Source organism: Camelina sativa, chromosome 17 (assembly GCF_030686135.1).
Source record: "Camelina sativa cultivar CO46 ecotype springtype chromosome 17, ASM3068613v1".
NCBI classification, from domain to species: domain Eukaryota; kingdom Viridiplantae; phylum Streptophyta; class Magnoliopsida; order Brassicales; family Brassicaceae; genus Camelina; species Camelina sativa.
In genome coordinates, this window is record NC_141896.1 from 12,921,936 (window position 1) to 12,942,048 (window position 20,113).

The following is a 20,113-nucleotide window of genomic DNA, read 5'->3' on the forward strand; positions in this document are numbered from 1 at the left end:
TGTAGCTCGGGTGGAGGTGGATGTGTAGATGAGTTCTGAAAAAGTTGTTGCGGCGGAGGATAGTTCCGGATCTGGGCTGGAGACTGTCGTTGCAAACCGCCGGCTTGTGCTTCAGGCGTCTACAGAGGAGGAGGATCTTGTCCCGCCGGCGTGAAGTTGTACTGACTGGGCAGAGTATTAGGCCGTCGATTTGGTGTTGCCCCCGTCACTCTCTGAGTAACGTTAGGACCAACCTTCCTTCTCTTCCCTCGATTTGGTATCTTCTTGGTGATGGAGACTGATAGATTCGAAGAGAGTGAGAGTTGTGTTGTGAGATTAGGGTTTGAGAGAGAGAGGCGATAGAGTTTCGAGTGAGAGTTGTGTTGTGAGATTAGGGTTTGAGAGTTGTGTTGTGAGTTGTGTCGTGAGATTAGGTTTTTTAGGTTAGTTAGTGGGTTAATGGGTTTAGGTTAGTTAGTGGGTTAATGGGTTTTTAGGAATTACAAGGCCTAATTAGATAATTAGGTAGTGGGTTTGGGCCTTAAACATTTAAATGATTAGGATAGAAATTGTAATTAAGATAGAAATTATAATAATAAAATTAATTTATTATTTTTCTAAAAATTATAATTACAAATTTAAATTATTTTAGTACTTATTAATCCTTAATGAATATTGAAACAAAAAAGAAATAAGGAAAAGATTCTATATATAATTTCTATCTCTATTATAATAATAATTAAAAGAATTTGTAATTTTAATTTTATAAAAATAATAAATTAATTTTAATATTATAATTTCTATCTTAATTATAATAATAAATCTTCACACAAATTATTTTAGTACTTATTAATCCTTAATGAATATTGAAACAAAAAAAGAAATAAGGAAAAAATTCTATATATAACCTATATAGATACTTTAAATAGAGCATATTCATAAGTCCAAATCCTATGCAAATATTGTTTGTGAATAAAAGTAAGAAATTGATAGGCTTCTTAAAACATATGTTTGTTTTCTTCTTCTACTACATGAACAGAAAAACTTACCTCCATTATTCTGAACTGTATCTTGGCTACTTCCAAACGAGAATTGGTCCAACCCTACTAATTCGAATTCTAATGAAAAATTTCCCGCCATTATATATATATATATATATATATATATATAAATTGTGTTTTTTTAAGAACTATATATATTTTTTTTTTGGAGAAAATAAAAGTTTTTATAAAGCCAAATGTTTTTTTTAACTACATTTTTTTTGGGGAAGGAAGACAATTGTGTTGGAATGAAGATGACAAATGGGTGAAATTTGTTTTTGTAGTCTACATCTATGCCACTAATAGGCGACCACTCAATATCAGTTGGCCCCCACAGAAAAACACGTTTTTTAACTGTCTTTTACGACTATTTGGCGACTACGTGGTGATTATTTAATGACTCGCCGACTGAGTCACAGAATAGTCGCTAAATTGACGACTATAGTACGACTATCTACTGTGGTCGGTAAAGTAGTGACTGATTGGCGACTAAATCACTGTAGTCACAGCGTAGTCGCAAAATAGTCACTATATGGTCGTTATTTTTGGCGACTACAAATGTAGTCGCTACTTGTAGTCGCTAATCGACTGTTTTCTTGTAGTGTCTTCAAGAACATTTGAAACATAAAAGTCTAGACTGTAAAACTTCTAAAATACGGTTGCTGTGAGACAATCAAATTGTTATAATCGATTTTATCTTATGATTCTTTTTGTATAGTTACGGTTTTTCTTTATGTTAGTACATATATACATTAGCTATAATAGTGTAGTTTTACTTCATGATTATATTGTTACACGTCGCCTATTGATAATAATCATATTAGTGTGATTGATTTCTTCAATATATTTCCAAATCATTAATAAATTTTGCAGTGTTATAAGGTTCTGACATGGCTGGCTTAAGCATCTGATCAAGGTTTAAAGTAAAAATATAAATAATCCAGTGGTTCCTTCTCTTAGGTTTAGTGAACCATGTTCTTTTTGAAATTTAGTTCTTTTTATTTGTAAAAGTCTTTTCTTAATTATAAAGCTAATTTATGTTTAAATGTATTTTTACAGGGTTAGAAAATTCATGCGTAACTCAAGAAAATATATGTGAGCCCTTTTTATTCGATTTCGAATTACTCTATTCTTTTTAATGTTTTTAGAATTTTACATCACGGTTGACGAAATACTAACATTTAACAATTAAATGTTTTGTTTACCTTTCTGAAATTATATCTTAAGACTATAGTAGCTGTGAAAAATTGTAATGAAAATATTGATATCCGAACAGGTTCTAAATCTCTAAATCCAAAAACCCGAATCCGAACCGAAATCCAAACGGGTATCCGAATATACCAACATTATTAATATATAGTAGTAATATATTAGTAATATTTATAATTTTAATAATATAAGTGTTCAAAATATTCAGATTTTTAGATATTTTTGATAATTTAAAGTATTTAAACTGTTTATTATTAAATTTGGGTAGAAAATACTCTAAATTTTTAGATATATTGTGTATTATTGAATATTTTAGACTAAATTAGATACTAAAATTTTGAATTTTGTGAATTTCGGGTAATCCGAATCCGAACCCGAAATACCCGAACCGAACCCGATCCGAACCCGAAGTCTAGAAATACCCGAACGGGTCCTATATCTCTAAACCCGAAAACCCAAAAACCTGAAATACCCGAACCGAACCCGAACGGGTAGCCGAATGCCCAGGCCTATTTAGCATATTATTTAATTTTAGTAAAATAAATCTATTACCATATATGCAAATACAGAAACTTCTTTACAATCCAATAAAACATTATAAACTTTTTAAAAAGATAAAACTCTTATGAATATAGAGTTTAGGGATAAAGCTCTTGTTATTCTTCTTATTGATTAATCTCGAGGTTACATGCATATATATAGTAGAGTACAATGTATAAGCTTAAACCGACATAAGGAAGTAATGGCCGAGTAAGGCTTCGGCTCATGGGCCGAAGGTGTGCGGACTGAGTATGGCCGATGGACCGAGACTCCATGGATAATATACAGGCCGGTCTATTGAGTCCACTAAGTGTTTCACAACACTCCCCCTTGGACGAGATGACCGTGCCTATGTTGGAATGAGATCGACGCAATGTGCTTGGGGTTGCTGCCTCATTAAAACCTTACCAGGAAAACCCATTGGGACAAAACCTTGGTGAAGGAAAAAGAGTACAGCACACATTGCTTACCCTGTTCCAAACATCACTCTAAGTCCCTAAGTCTCCGCATCCCAATCTGGTGCGCGAGCTTCTTGAAAGTTGTTGTCGGTAGCGATTTGGTGAAGAGATCGGCTGAGTTGTCGCATGACTGAACTTGCACCACTTGAACTTCTCCGGCCTTTTGTAGTTCATGTGTAAAGAAGAATTTAGGTAATATGTGCTTCGTCCGATCTCCCTTGATGTAACCTTCCTTGAGCTGTGCGATGCAGGCTGTGTTATCTTCATAAATTATGGTTGCTTCTTTGCTGTCTTCCAATCCACTGTCTGTCCGAATATGCTGAGTCATGGACCGCAACCAAACACACTCACGGCTGGCCTCATGTATTGCTAGTACCTCTGCGTGATTTGATGATGTGGCTACAAGGGTTTGCTTCATAGAACGCCAAGAGATTGCTGTACCACCGTGTTTGAACACATAGCCTGTTTGTGACTTACCATTGTGTGGATCGGATAGATAACCTGCATCAGCAAAACCAACTAAACCATCTTTGTTATAGTTAGTGTAATATAGACCAAAGTCTGTCGTACCCTGTAGGTATCGCAGAACATGTTTTATACCATTCCATTGCCTTATGGTCGGACAAGAACTATATCTTGCTAGGAGGTTCACGGCAAAGCATATGTCTGGTCTAGTGTGGCTAGCCAAGAACATTAACGCTCCTATAGCACTGAGGTAAGGCATTTCAGGTCCGAGAACTTCTTCATCGGCCTTCTTAGGAGCAAATGGATCTTTATCTACATCTGTGCTTCTCACAACCATGGGGCTAGTCAATGGGTGAACTTGCTCCATATTAAACCTCTTGAGTACCTTTTATGTATATGCCTTTTGATGCACAAGGATACCATTGTTTCTGTACTCAAGCTGCAATCCCAAACTGAATTTTGTCTTGCCTAGGTCTTTCATCTCAAATTCTTTCTTGAGGTATTCTACAGTTTGGGCGATTTCCCCAGAGGTTCCAAGGATGTTTAAATCATCCACATAGACTGCTATTATCACAAATCCTTTGTTTGCAAACTTCTTTATAAATATACATGGACTGATGGGGTAATTCCTATAGCCTTTCTTTGCCAAAAATTCGCTAAGTCTATTATACCACATTCGACCACTCTGTTTTAGTCCATAAAGCGATTTGTCTAGCCTTATGCAGTACTGTTCTCGAGAACCACTCTTATCTTTGAGTTCTATTCCCTCTGGTAATCTCATATAGATTTCATTATCCAGTGGACCATATAAGTAAGCAGTTACAACATCCATTAACCGCAAATCCAGTTTTTCTCTTACAACCAGACTTTATTAGATATCTAAAACTCGTTGCATCCATCACAGGGGAGTATGTCTCCTCATAATCTATTCCTGGTCTTTGAGAGAATCCTTGTGCTACAAGCCGTGCTTTATATCTCACGATTTCATTCTTCTCATTTCTCTTTCTTACAAAAACCCACTTATGTCCAACTGGTTTAATTTCAGGTGTTATCCTTAAGATCAGACCAAACACACTTCTCTTCTTTAAAGAGTTTAACTCCACATCAATAGCTTCTTGCCATTTAGGCCATTCTTTGCTCTGAGTGCACTCTAATATGGATGTGGGTTCTAGATCCTCATTTATCTGAAGTGCTACCTTGTATGCGAATATATCATCAATGTCGACATCTTTTCTGTTCCATTTAATTCCAGACAATGTATAATTAATTGAAATCTCATTATTATCAATATTCTCAGGACCTAGAGGTTCAGCGTCCTGAACCCCATCCGGCTCCTTATCATTTGCCGCGGCCATGTCTGTACTCTCGGTAATTCCCTGAACCTCGGTCTGTTTTGCACCCTTAGACTTTCGAGGATTTTTATCTTTGGAACCTAATGGTCTACCTCGTTTCAAACGGGTTTCAGACTCTGTAGCAACTTGAATATTTTGTTCCTTCTGAACATCAATTCGTACTGGTGCATTGCAAGCTGGTATGTACGATTTTGTTACTCTCTTTGGGTCAGCAAAGGAATCTGGCAATTGATTAGCTAGCTGCTGTAAATGTATAATCTTTTGAACCTCTGCATCACATGCTAGAGTTCGAGGATCTTGCCAATTTAAGGATGTTTGATTCCATGTTAATTCCTTGACCAGCTTGCTAGTCTCACCACCTAACATAGGGAATTCGGACTCAATGAATTGACAATCCGCGTATCTGGCCTTAAAGAAATCTTCTGTTAATGGCTCGAGATACTTTATAATGGTGGGAGACTCATATCCAACATATATTCCCATCCTCCTCTGAGGTCCCATCTTAGTTCTCTGTAGTGGAGCAATAGGTACATAAACGGCACAACCGAATGTTTTGAGATGGGATATGTCTGGCTCATGACCCGTTAATAGTTGGGATGGTGAATATTTGTGTTCACTAGATGGCCTGATGCATATGAGTTTTGCCGCATGTAATACTGTGTGTCCCCAAGCCGACACAGGGAGCTTCGATCTCATTAACAATGGTCGAGCTATCATTTGTATTCGTTTAATGAAGGACTCAGCTAGTCCGTTTTGTGTATGGACATGTGCCACAGGATGTTCCACACTCACCCCCATGGACATACAGTAATCATTAAACGCTTGGGATGTGAATTCACCAGCATTATCTAGATGTATAGTCTTAAGTGGAAAATCTGGAAAGTGTGCTCTTAGCCTTATAATTTGAGCCAACATCGCAAATGCTAGATTTCTTGTAGATAACAAGCAAACGTGCGACCATCTGGTTGATGCATCTATCATCACCATAAAATATCTAAACGTCCCACTAAATGGGTGTATTGGTCCACATATATCACCTTGTATCCTTTCCAGAAAGTTTAAAGTCTCTCTTGTGACTTTTACTGGTGAAGGCCTTATAACAAGTTTCCCTTGTGCACATGCTACACACGTAAGATGTTTAGGGATAACTTTCCTTTCACTTAGGTTGTGCCCATTCGAACTCTTAATCAATTTACGCATCATGTTCGAACCCGGGTGGCCTAGCCGGTCATGCCATAGAATGAACTGTTCATTGAACATTCTGTGCTTTGCCAAGTTAGCCTCTATCATATTAATCTTAGCATGGTATAAACCAGTGGCTAGTGCAGGTATAGTCTCTAGGACCTTCTTTTGTCCTTTTACGATTTCTGTAATATATAGGAACTCTCTAGTTCCTTCACCCTTGGTTTCCACATGATAACCATTTAATCTTATATCTTTAAAGCTCAATAAGTTTCTCTTAGAGCTGGGTGAATATAAGGCATCACTTAACTCAATGTGTGTGCCATTAGGCAACAAAATGTGAGCCTGGCCGTAGCCCTCTATCAAGTTAGCTATACCCGCAATTGTACTAACATTGGCATTTTTCATGGTGAGGTTTATAAAATATCTTTTATCTCTTAAGATAGTGTGGCTGGATCCACTGTCCACCACTAGTTCACTCATATCCTCAGCCATTTTCTATATAAAACAACATTTGTGTTTTAATTCAATAAGGCAAATAATTTATAAAATAAATCCTTGAATTTAAACCAAATCAATTATCCAATACATAGAAATAAATCGAAGTTGCCTTCATCATCGAGATGCACCAAGTTGGCTTCTGGGTTTTTCTTCAAGATTTCTTGTTCGTACAAGCAAGAGAAGAGACTTGCAAATGTCTGAAAATTCCTTTCACGAATTCGCTGCTGGAGCAGTTTGCCGTTGGTGTGAAAGGTTGAGAGTGTCTTCTCTATCAAGTCCTCATCAGTAACCTTGAGACCACATAACTTCAACTTTGATGCTATCGTGAACAGCTCTAAGTGGTACTCGTCCAAGGATTTAAAATCCTGGATCCTTAGGGTTCTCCAATCCTCTTGAGCCTTTGGTAGGAGTACAATCTGTTTGTACCCATATCTGTCTTTCAACTCTGTCCAAAGTTCAAGAGGATCTTCAATAGTAAGGTACTGCTCTTTGAGGCTTATATCCATATGATGACGTATATAAAAACACGCCTCACACTTGTCCTCTTTGGAACACTTATTGTCACTCTCAATGCATTCGTATAGACCTTTTGCTCTCAGGCTGATCTTGGTGTCCAATGCCCATTGCAAGTAATTTTCACCCGAGTCTTTTAGGCTAGCATAGTCTAAGTGCTTAAGACTTGCCATCTGCGCACAACAGAAATAGACATCCGAATATTAGCATGCGATATTTGAGATCGAACCATGCACTCAGTCAATAGGACATGCGATATTTGAGATCGAACCATGCCTTAGGCCATGCGATATTTAAGATCGAACCATGCCTTGCCATATTTGGTTTATGGTTTAAATTCATGCATGCAACAAAAAGCAAATAGTCTAGGCATGCAACAATTTTAGATATGATTTCCTTTTTCTTAAGTTTCCTATTTAGTCTAGGATTTAATCTTTTAAAACTTTGGATAATTGCTAAATTAATTTAGGAACTTATCCTAATGTTTTAATTCCGAAAAATATATGCTTTCAATGATTATGGAATTTTAACAAATTTTGTTCTTGATCGGATTCAATCCTAGATCACAATACTAGTTCATGCAGCCGATTAAACATTCTTATGCGAATTCGATTTCTATATGCATGAACAATCCAAGTTTTAAATCTCCTAGAACAGTTAGATTAATATCTCCATGATTCTAAAAATTTTAATTCTTGGTTCTTATGCAACACAAACAGTCAAGCAATCATAGACAATTTAATCAACCAATTCGGATTTTAAGCTTGATGTAAGTTGGTGCAATTATCAATCAATCTAACAACCTAACAATCCGATTTTAAGTCTTAGGATTTAGGGAATTTAAAGTTTGTTAGATTGTATACTTGGATGTCTTAATGGTCCGATAGTTTTAAGGTTCAATTCGGTCATAGGGTTTTAAGAGGGTTCGATAATGTTTACCTTAACACCACAAGGATTCTGACCGGATATGATCTGGGAGCTAAAGACCTCAGATATCTCACTAACCTCGTGCCTCGAACAGCTTCCACAAACCATGAACTGCTTCCCGCGAACTCGAACTGCTTCCCGCGAACTCGAACTGCTTCCCGCGAACAACTCCTTGCGCGCGAACTCACCCCCGAACCAAGTAACCACAAACCTCGATAAAGTTTTGAGAAGATCGCGAACACGAGCTAAGGATGCTCGTGTATCAACAGAAAGAACTTCGAGATCAAGAGAGAATCTCGAAGGAGATGAAGAACAAGAGGCGGTTTAGGGTTTTAGGGAAGAAGAGAGAATCGGCAGCTGCCTTTAGGGTTTTAGGGTTTGAGGCTATCGTGCTGATAACGTGTTATGAATATAGAGTTTAGGGATAAAGCTCTTGCTATTCTTCTTATTGATTAATCCCGAGGTTACATGCATATATATAGTAGAGTACAATGTATAAGCTTAAACCGACATAAGGAAGTAATGGCCGAGTAAGGCTTCGGCTCATGGGCCGAAGGTGTGCGGACTGAGTATGGCCGATGGACCGAGACTCCATGGATAATATACGGGCCGGTCTATTGAGTCCACTAAGTGTTTCACAAAAAAAACACTATATTTAAATATGTCAATTATTACATATTAGTTCAGAAAAGTAACATATCATGAAGTAACAAAACTGTTGTTATTAAAATCTTATTACCTCGCTTCAAGCGCGGGTACCTCCCTAGTATATGTGTATATATATATGTTTGGTTTTAAAAAGTTAAATGTTATTAATATATTTTAATAAAAAAAATTGAATTGTAAATTCACATTTTAGTTTGTTTTCATTTAATTTGGATGCTATTTTAAATTGGGGCAATCAAACAAAATAAAACATATGATTAGAATTTTCTACCAAACTGATAAAAATCAATAATATTCAATAAAATTTTGGAAAGATAATTATAAATATAAGTAATATAAGGATATGATTCTTCTTTTCGACTAAAACACATAGAATATTGTACTGATATGAGATTATATTATAAATGTTAATAATATTCGTTAAAAATATGTTTACAAACATAAGTCACATACACATCCATAATATATTGTAAACCTAATAAATAACATTAATTTTTGAAATCAATCCCGCATGTATGTGCGAGTCTGAATCTAGTATCTTATAAATAGGAAATGGGGATATATATTCAATCAAGGAACACATAACGTAACTAAGCGTAAGAATCACCCTTTAACACGGAAAAATAGATATCCATTTTTAACCTTTCCAGCTGTTCATATTTTTCACGGAGGCTCAGCTCCGGTTTTTTTTCTCTTTTCTCAAAGAGCTTCTGTTGTGCTTCATTAGCTATTTTCATATTTTTCTCCAGCTGAGGAAAAGAAAAAGATATTGTTAACGAATATAATTGGAGGAGTTTATATACCATATCTGCATATGTGTGTGTGTTTTTGTCAACGAATAGGAGGAGTTTATATACAATAGCTGTAGCTCCTTCCTCAGTGCTTCGAGTTTTTCTTCTAAATACGTCTTTGATTCAAGCACCTCTTGTTCTCTCAGTGCCTATCATTTTCTTCCTGATGAGGGAGAGAACATTTGATTTCGGCATTCAAAACACGCGAGAGATGGATGCAAACAGAATAAAAATGGCAAACTATTTAACCTTCATCTTATAGTACATCTCGTCGGTGTACGGAATATTGTGGTTCTGCTCTCTGACCTGGTCGATAAGTTTGAGAAGTTCATGGACTTGCTTTCTCTTTTTCTCCTCATCCTTAGTTTTGTTATCGAACAGGATCACTCGTTGGCCACACAATATGAGCACTCTCTGAAACCAAAGAGTGCAAATTTCGTAAATTCCAAAGCTGGAAACCTCACAGAGTTCACAAATTTGATCAAAAATTACCACGCACCTTTAAGAAGTCAGGCAAGTTACCACCCAAATATTCCTGCAGTGTCATACCATCCTCTTCTAATACATCTCCCCCCGTGAAAACAATGATGAGGTAATCAACAATCTTACTGCCGAAAAGGACCTGCAAGGTACTAAGTACCATCTCTTCCTCTTGACTCATTCGAGTCCTTGCAGATAAAACCAATAGCACAGCATGTAGCCCTCCATCCGCTAGAGTTAGGCATCTAACGATTTCTTTACCGATAAAATCAGCGGACAGCGACAAATCAAACAGACCTGCGACAAACAAACCCCGGTCCGTTAATTAGTTACATATATACATATATACTAGAATTTAACCCGTGGTATACTACGGGACAATTTTTTATTTTTACATATAATAATATTAAAATAATCATGGCCTACTAATTTTGTATTAAAATTTAAAAACTTTATAATTTAGTATCTTATATATTTAACATGTTTAACAAACTTCATTATTTAGTATTAGAATTATACATTTATAGTTTGAGTTTTTAAAGGAGATTAACAATTTCATTTCACTTATCTTACACCGAATAAATATTAACACTAACCCTCTCACTCCGCTAGCTATTATATTTTTTTTATTAAGATAGATTATTATATCATATTTACATATATATTGTACACTTTTATAAATTATAAATGTCTAATTACATCATAATAAAATATATCTTTTTTAATCAGTAAACATATAATATTTATGTATTATGTTTATGAAGGTAAAATATAAAATTTAGAAGTAATTATTTTTTCTTAAAATCCATATCTTATTTGTTAGATGAGAGGTGAAGTAAAATATTTAATTACTAATTAATATACTTTTAAGATCTTGGTATTAAATTGTAAGATTTAATACGCTGGAATTCATCCAAAAAAAGAGAAACCCGCTAAAATTTGTTTATGTTGTTTTTATATAATAATTAACAGTTTATTAGACCAAAGCCGAAAAACCAAAAACATGTACATACAAATAACATATTAAATTAAAGATTATATAGAAAATAACAAATAAACTAATAAAAATAACTACTACGTCAAAATAATTACAACGAATGAAAAATGTTTTTCATCTTTTAGTTTGCCACCAACTAATTTTAACTTGCTTTTGGAAATGATGATACTGTACATTAAAAATTAAAAGTATTTTAAGAAGTTATTTGGTTTCCATATAATTAAAATATAAATTTTGAAAACTGAAAAAACAAACACTAATAAGAGCAGACATTAGAAAACCCGTTAATTAGCATGTTCATGATAAAATAAACCAAACTAAAACAAAAACTGGATATGGTGTCATAAAAACAAAAAACAAAAACAAAAAAAAACTCGTTCCCAATACCAATTCAAGAGCATAGATGATTAATTGTGTATTAGTGCCATGAGCGGAGGAGTAAGTCATCACATGCCATGAGTGGTATGTGTTGTTCGCTTTAGGTGTTGATGGTGTTATGAGATGTGGTTTAGGCTGTATTTAAAGATGATCAATGCTAATAGATATGCTTGTTGACCAAGTAGGAGAATTGTCGGATATTTTGATTAGTATTTTTGAGGTTAGGAAAAAACCAATTTTTATTAGATATGCATAATTAAATTAGAATAATCGATTTAATGTTTACCAAGTTTAAAATGAAGTGCAATCTCAACATAATATTATTGTTTATATATGTAACATCCGCAAACCAAAAATTGGTTTTTGGGGATGGGTGTCGATCGACACCAAGGGGGTGTCGGTCGACACCAAGGGGGTGTCGGTCGACACCACTTATTTTTCGGTTCGATCAGAATGAGTTTTTAATCGATTTGGTTCGGTTTGGTTTAAGGAAACCATTGAACCGAGTCTTTAAAGGAAGGAAACGACCTAGGTCGTGTTCGAGAGGTTGTGGTCGCCGTTTTTTTGTTTGAAAAAGAGGAAAAAGAGAGAAAACAAGTGTTCTTGAGATTGTGAGTGAGATTGGGAGATTTCTTGGCTGTTCTTGAGAGATTGGAGGCTGGGAAGGTGCTAGAAGCTTGCTAGGAGTGAGGGATTCGTCCTTATTGGTCAGAAACTTCCTGCAAAGAGGTGAGTGCATGACCATGGCTTATCTAAGCTAAGATCTCTAGATTCTATGTGATTTGGTGCTTATGTGGTTGTTTCTTTGAGTTCTCTATGATATTTCGTTGCTGTCTGGGCTGGGTTTGGCTTCTGGGAGTGCAAGGAGCGGATTGGAGAAGCTTGGAGGCGAGATTCGGAGTTTCTGATCGAGGGAAATCGCTGCTCGGCATCGGTGTCGGTCGACACCAGTTGGGGTGTCGGTCGACACCAGTTGGGGTGTCGGTCGACACCAACGCGAGGACGGCTCGGGACTTTGGCGAGTGTCGAACGATGCCATGTGGAGGTGTCGGTCGACGCAAACTAGGGTTTTCGGGAGTGTCGGGCAGGGTGTCGGTCGACACCATTTTGGTGTCGGTCGACACCAGATAGTCAGTGTCGATCGACACCATCTGGTGTCGGTCGACACCCCTTGTTCAGTTACGATGGATGTTGCATGCTATGTATATTGCCTGGTTTGTTTTATTAATTGTTGTTTGTGGCATGTAGAGATCTTATTGCTTGTGTGTATAGCCCAGTAGATGGGAGGATTGCCTCACTGAGTGTTTATCAAATACTCATGCATCTCAATTTGTGTTTGTGGTGCAGGTAAAGGCAAAGTGTGATCGTGGAATCAAAGGCAATGAAGAGGAGGATGTTCTAGGGACTCGATTGGATGTTGTCTGGCTTTTGCTAGGGTGCTAGAGTTGAGTCATTAGAAACATTGCTAGGTTGTTGGTTTCATGTTTCTTGTTGTTTGGTATTGAGATATTGCCTTGCTATAATATTGGTTTATTATTGGTTTATTATTGGTTTATTATTGGTTTATATTGGTTTATTATTGGTTTATTATTGGATATTGATTATGTTATTCCGCTGTTGAATGTGTTGTGGTTAGATGGCTAGTGGGTATGGGACCACTAGCTGTAGTTTATTTTAATATATTATATTTATTATTTATTATTAAAAAAAAAAAAAAAGGGTCGGTTGTTTCATTTTGGTATCAGAGCCCTTACGGTTCTAGGTTTGGGTTCACTAGGTTTCTGTTGTAGATGTTTGGGATTGCATGTCTTGATTGATTATGTGAGTTAGTCAATTGTGTGTGGCATGAAGTCCTACAACATCCTCTTCGAGCCGAGTGTGTGATTCCACGGTGAGTTTATGTTTCTGTGTTATAATAGAAATTGTTTGCTTAGCCTTCTGTTCATGGTAGTGCAGATGGTTAGAGAGGATGCTGTGACTGGTCGAGGTCGTGGACGCGGACGTGGTCGCGGACGTGGTCGTGGTAGGGGTAGAGCCCCAGTGGTTAGTGAGACCGAGGACCAGAGTGTGACAGCTGAGGGTGTTGGCGAGTCGCAGGATGTTCCGGGGGATTCCGTGAGTGTGGCAGGAGGGGTCCCGGGTGTGGGGGTCCCAGCGGGTGGAGTCCCTGGTGTTGACATTGCGGCTTTGCTAGCACAGGTGTTAGAGCGGTTACCACCTGTGGTACCGGCTCGGGCTCAGGTAGTGCCACCAGTGGTGGCGGAGGAGCGGCAGCCAGTGGTTGCGGATGTGGGAGAGCATGGACGTTATTTGGCTATGCTCAAGGAGATGAAGGGTCTGTTCACTGAGAGGTTTTTGGGTGGTACAGATCCTACAGCTGCGGATGCTTGGAGGACGAGTGTGGAACGTAACTTCCACACTCTGAGATGTCCTGTGGAGTTTTGGGTGGACATAGGGGTCTACTTTCTGGGTGGTGATGCTGAGTTGTGGTGGAGATCCGTGGTTGCTAGGAGGGTGCAGAGGGAGATGACTTGGGCTGACTTCGTCTTGGAGTTCAACCGCAAGTATTTTCCTAGGGAGGCATTGGACCGGTTGGAGGTGCAGTTCCTTCAGATATCTCAGGGGACGCGGTCAGTGCGGGAGCTGGACTTGGAGTTCAGTCGACTTCTATGTTATGGGGGTCGGGCCATGGAGTCTGAGGAGGCTCAGGTCAGGAGGTTCATGAGAGCTCTACGGGATGATTTGAGAGTTCATTGTAGAGGGAGGTACTATGCTACGCATGCAGAGCTGGTTGAGACTGCAGCAGAGATTGAGGAGGATATCCGGGCACAGTCAGTGTCGGTTACCCCAGCAGTTCAGCCTAGTAAGGCTCAGCAGCAGGGTGGTTCTAGCAGGGGCGGTAGGCATGCTCAGGGAACCAAGAGGAAGTGGGAGGCTACGCAGAAGCCGAGTGGTGCAAGTTGCTTCGGTTGTGGGAGCAGAGATCACAGGGTTGCTAGTTGTCCCAAGAGGAGTGTTCCGTCGACAGGACCTCGGGTATGTTATCACTGTAGGGAGACAGGGCACATCAGGCCTTTTTGTCCCAAGTTGCAGCCGGCAGCCGTGGCAGCGTTGCAGCAGGTGCAGCCTGGTGGTCAGCAGGTGGCATGGATTGAGCAGGGGCCTCGGGTTTACACGACAGCTGAGACTGGTGGAACCAGTGCCGGGGTGATCACAGGGACCTTGTTGGTGGGCGGGTTTAAGTCCCATGTTATGTTTGATTCTGGAGCTTCGCATAGCTTCATTACTCCAGAGTGTGCAGAGTGTGCGGGGATCAGCGGGGATCCTGGAGAGCGTGTAGGAGTTGTCAGGGTTGCGGGAGGCGAGTTCCTGAGAGTGATTGGACGAGCTAGAGGAATTGATATTCAGATCGCAGGAGAGTCGTGGCCAGCAGATTTGCTTATCTGTCCAGTGGAGCTGTATGATGTTATTCTCGGGATGGATTGGTTGCATTGGCATAGGGTGCATTTGGATTGCCATCGGGGTAGAGTGGAGTTTGAGCGTTCAGGAGGGAAGTTGGTCTTTCAGGGTATTAGACCGACTTCGGGGAGTCTCGTGATCTCAGCCATTCAGGCTGGGAAGATGATCGAGAAGGGCCGTGAGGCCTATCTGGTTACTATATCTATGCTAGAGTCAGTGAGGAAGTCTACGGTTAGCGGTATTCCAGTAGTGGAAGAGTTTGAGGATGTGTTTCAGTCTTTGCAGGGATTACCACCATCTCGGTCGGATCCCTTTACCATTGAACTGGAACCGGGGACGACACCGTTATCCAAGGCTCCTTACAGAATGGCTCCAGCAGAGTTGGCAGAGCTGAAGAAGCAGCTAGAAGATTTGTTGAGTAAGGGATTCATCCGTCCTAGTGTATCACCGTGGGGAGCGCCGGTGTTGTTTGTGAAGAAGAAGGATGGGAGTTTCAGGTTGTGTATTGATTATCGGGGTTTGAACCGGGTCACTGTGAAGAACAAGTATCCTCTTCCTAGGATCGATGAGTTGTTGGATCAGTTGAGGGGTGCTACTTGGTTCTCCAAGGTAGATCTGGCGTCGGGTTATCATCAGATACCGATAGATGAGGCATATGTGAGGAAGACTGCTTTCAGGACGAGATATGGGCACTATGAGTTTGTGGTGATGCCCTTCGGATTGACTAACGCGCCAGCAGCGTTTATGAGATTGATGAACAGTGTGTTTCAGGAGTTTCTGGATGTATCTGTCATCATTTTCATCGACGATATCCTGGTCTATTCTAAGAGTCCTGAGGAACATGCAGTGCATTTGAGGGCAGTTATGGAGAAGCTGCGGGAGCAGAAGTTGTTTGCCAAGTTGAGCAAGTGTAGTTTTTGGCAGCGTGAGATGGGCTTTCTGGGTCACATTGTTTCTGCAGAGGGGGTTTCTGTAGATCCAGAGAAGATTCAGGCTATCAGAGATTGGCCTAGACCGCAGAATGCCACAGAGATCAGGAGTTTCCTTGGATTGGCAGGGTACTACAGGAGATTTGTGCAGGGGTTTGCAAGCAGAGCACGTCCTATGACTAAGTTGACAGGGAAGGATGTTCCTTTTGTCTGGTCAGAAGAGTGTGAGGAAGGCTTTGCAAGCCTGAAGGAGATGTTGACTACTGCGCCAGTGTTGGCTTTGCCTGAGCAGGGAGAACCCTATGTGGTTTATACTGATGCATCTAGAGTTGGGTTGGGTTGTGTTCTGATGCAACATGGGAAGGTGATTGCCTATGCTTCGCGGCAGTTGCGGGTGCATGAAGGCAACTATCCTACCCATGATTTGGAGATGGGTGCTGTAGTTTTTGCCCTGAAGATTTGGAGGTCTTATCTTTACGGTGCAAAGGTACAGGTGTTTACAGATCATAAGAGCCTGAAGTATATATTCACTCAGCCTGAGCTGAATTTGAGACAGAGGCGGTGGATGGAGCTTGTGGCAGATTATGATTTGGAGATAGCCTATCATCCTGGAAAGGCTAACACTGTTGCAGATGCTCTGAGTCGGAAGAGGGTAGCTTCGGCTCAGGAGCAGGAGATGGAGTCTCTGGTAGGGGAGATCAGTGCGTTGAGCTTATGTGCTGTTTCACAGGAACCGTTGGGTTTGGAAGCAGTAGATAGAGCAGATCTTCTGAATAGAGTGCGGTTGGCTCAGGAGAAGGATTTGGGGCTGGTGAATGCCTTCGGGACAGATGGTCTTTGTGACGGTCCTTCGGGACAGATGGTCTTTGTGATGGTCCTTCGGGACAGATGGTCTTTGTGATGGTCCTTCGGGACAGACGGTCTTTGTGACGGTCTTTCGGGACAGACGGTCTTTGTGACGGTCCTTTTTAGGACATTTTGTTTGGCCTTGGTGGCGGTCCTCGTGAGGACATTTTTGTTGGCCTTTGTGGCGGCCCTTGTGGCGTATATATGATCCTTGTGCGGTCATGGGGTATCCCGGTGTGGGGATATGTGGTTGGTAAGACATTGAGATGTTTTACGCGAGCCACGGGAAGGAAACCTGGATAGGGATAGGACTCAGACGTGTTCAGAATTGTTTGCTCGCGACTCTTGGGGGACTTAGGTTCTCCTAGTACTGCCATTTTCAGAGACTTTGTGGCTCGGGAGTATGGTTGGTATATCGACTCCGGATGACGATCCGGGGGCGCGCTGTAGGGTGGCAACCCGAGAGACGAGTTTGGATTTTTCCTTATATCATTTGGCATGCAGACTTAGGTCTGATGAGGAGCCAATAAAAAAACTCAAGGTGTAGGCCTATGAGTAAAGGAAAGTCCAAAAAGTCAAGAGCAAATGACGCCTGGAGCGTGAGTCTATCGCCTAGAGGTGACCTTCTGTAGATCGGTCGGAGGAGTGCAGGCCGTGGAGACGGTTGCACGGGAGTCCTTGACTTATGGTTGTTCGAGATTCGAGGACGAATCTAGATTGGTGGGGGAGAATTGTAACATCCGCAAACCAAAAATTGGTTTTTGGGGATAGGTGTCGATCGACACCAAGGGGGTGTCGGTCGACACCACTTATTTTTCGGTTCGATCAGAATGAGTTTTTAATCGATTTGGTTCGGTTTGGTTTAAGGAAACCATTGAACCGGGTCTTTAAAGGAAGGAAACGACCTAGGTCGTGTTCGAGAGGTTGTGGTCGCCGTTTTTTTGTTTGAAAAAGAGGAAAAAGAGAGAAAACAAGTGTTCTTGAGATTGTGAGTGAGATTGGGAGATTTCTTGGCTGTTCTTGAGAGATTGGAGGCTGGGAAGGTGCTAGAAGCTTGCTAGGAGTGAGGGATTCGTCCTTATTGGTCAGAAACTTCCTGCAAAGAGGTGAGTGCATGACCATGGCTTATCTAAGCTAAGATCTCTAGATTCTATGTGATTTGGTGCTTATGTGGTTGTTTCTTTGAGTTCTCTATGATATTTCGTTGCTGTCTGGGCTGGGTTTGGCTTCTGGGAGTGCAAGGAGCGGATTGGAGAAGCTTGGAGGTGAGATTCGGAGTTTCTGATCGAGGGAAATCGCTGCTCGGCATTGGTGTCGGTCGACACCAGTTGGGGTGTCGGTCGACACCAACGCGAGGACGGCTCGGGACTTTGGCGAGTGTCGAACGATGCCATGTGGAGGTGTCGGTCGACGCAAACTAGGGTTTTCGGGAGTGTCGGGCAGGGTGTCGGTCGACACCATTTTGGTGTCGGTCGACACCAGATAGTCAGTGTCGATCGACACCATCTGGTGTCGGTCGACACCCCTTGTTCAGTTACGATGGATGTTGCATGCTATGTATATTGCCTGGTTTGTTTTATTGATTGTTGTTTGTGGCATGTAGAGATCTTATTGCTTGTGTGTATAGCCCAGTAGATGGGAGGATTGCCTCACTGAGTGTTTATCAAATACTCATGCATCTCAATTTGTGTTTGTGGTGCAGGTAAAGGCAAAGTGTGATCGTGGAATCAAAGGCAATGAAGAGGAGGATGTTCTAGGGACTCGATTGGATGTTGTCTGGCTTTTGCTAGGGTGCTAGAGTTGAGTCATTAGAAACATTGCTAGGTTGTTGGTTTCATGTTTCTTGTTGTTTGGTATTGAGATATTGCCTTGCTATAATATTGGTTTATTATTGGTTTATTATTGGTTTATTATTGGTTTATATTGGTTTATTATTGGTTTATTATTGGATATTGATTATGTTATTCCGCTGTTGAATGTGTTGTGGTTAGATGGCTAGTGGGTATGGGACCACTAGCTGTAGTTTATTTTAATATATTATATTTATTATTTATTATTAAAAAAAAAAAAAGGGTCGGTTGTTTCAATATAAAAGATAAATTCGGTTTAGTCAGTTTTAGGTTGTTTGTATAGTGTAATATTATTTGTTTATTTTTGCTAGAACATTAAAATCGTTTAACAACAGAAGGAACATAGTAATATTTTTTTCACTAAAACATTTAAAACTTTTATTAAAAATGAAAACATAAATTGATTTTGTTAAGATATTTTAGGAAAACATATATTATTTCCGATTTTGGTATTACTTATTTATAAAACTTACCTCAAACGTTTTCTTATTTATTCAAATTGTCAAAAGATTAATTATGCAATATCTTACAAAACAAAAGGTAGAATACAAAATGTACTTAAAAATGTATATATAGATATACAATCACCGCCATATAAAATTTGTAATGACACAACATACCAGGAGTGTCAATCACATTGAGTATAGGACCTTCTGGTGTCACGGTTCTAACTGCGTGGCATTCCGTTGTAACACCTGATGCTTTTGATTTCGATTTGAACACATTTGATCCGACGATAGTGTTCCCGGTGGCGCTTTTTCCGTTCCCCGTACGCCCAACTAAAACAATGTTTTCGATCGGATGTGGCTGTGATACCACATATTCTTTCTTATCAGCTTTCTTATGCTCTTCCTTCGCTGGAAAAAACTCACCATTCTTCTGATCATTGGCCATTTGGTTAAAAGTTCCTTCAACCCTTCATTATATCATGTAAAATGTTAATTATTAACTCATAGATCAAAGTGACAACGTTGAAAAGACATATATATCGTTACTATTTACGGGGGAAAAAGGCTATAACCACATGAAAAGTATTGAACGGATCTTATACTCATATTTCTTTTTAAATCTAGAGAAAGCGTAGAGAGCATGTAAACTCTAAGTAAAAGCCATACAAGTTGATCGATGAGAAATTACAAAAAAAAAAAAAAAAAGAAGAAGAAGAAGAAAAAATGACGAACTTGATTTTTCTTGGCAGATGTAGTTAATCGCAAAGCTAGTTTCCAAGTTTAAATAGAACAATTTGAAGTTTCTTTCCATTAAAATAAATAAATATAAATATATAAATAATATATTATACTATATTTAAATAATATATGCTATATTATATATATATATATATATATATATATATATATATATATATATATATATATGATTCTCTCTTACATGAATACAATTATTCAATATTTGCCACCCAATTGCTTATATTTCTATGACTCTTTTAGTGGGTTTTCTTTCTTTTGATAATTTATAATGAGCATTTGCTCATATATATATATTGCAATATATGAAGGTTTAGCTTGGTGACACGAGAAGAATTTCTAAGCA

The 20,113-nt window shown here is 39.3% G+C and overlaps 1 protein-coding gene and 1 pseudogene across 2 annotated transcripts; both read right to left on the reverse strand.

Moving 5' to 3' along the window:
• Window positions 1-6,803: 6,803 nt before the first annotated feature.
• LOC147923623 (uncharacterized) lies at window positions 6,804-7,412 on the reverse strand. Its single transcript, XM_087496497.1, has one exon. It carries the CDS (start codon window positions 7,410-7,412, stop codon window positions 6,804-6,806), a length of 609 nt encoding a protein of 202 aa, XP_087352623.1.
• A 1,797-nt stretch (window positions 7,413-9,209) lies between these two features.
• On the reverse strand, window positions 9,210-19,758 carry LOC104757740 (immune-associated nucleotide-binding protein 8-like; annotated as a pseudogene). The gene is made up of 6 exons (XR_015585776.1): window positions 19,744-19,758; window positions 19,183-19,478; window positions 10,123-10,400; window positions 9,873-10,037; window positions 9,636-9,786; window positions 9,210-9,581 (listed from the first exon to the last, which is right to left on the reverse strand). The product of XR_015585776.1 is annotated as an immune-associated nucleotide-binding protein 8-like (transcript).
• Between the last annotated feature and the right edge of the window lie 355 nt (window positions 19,759-20,113).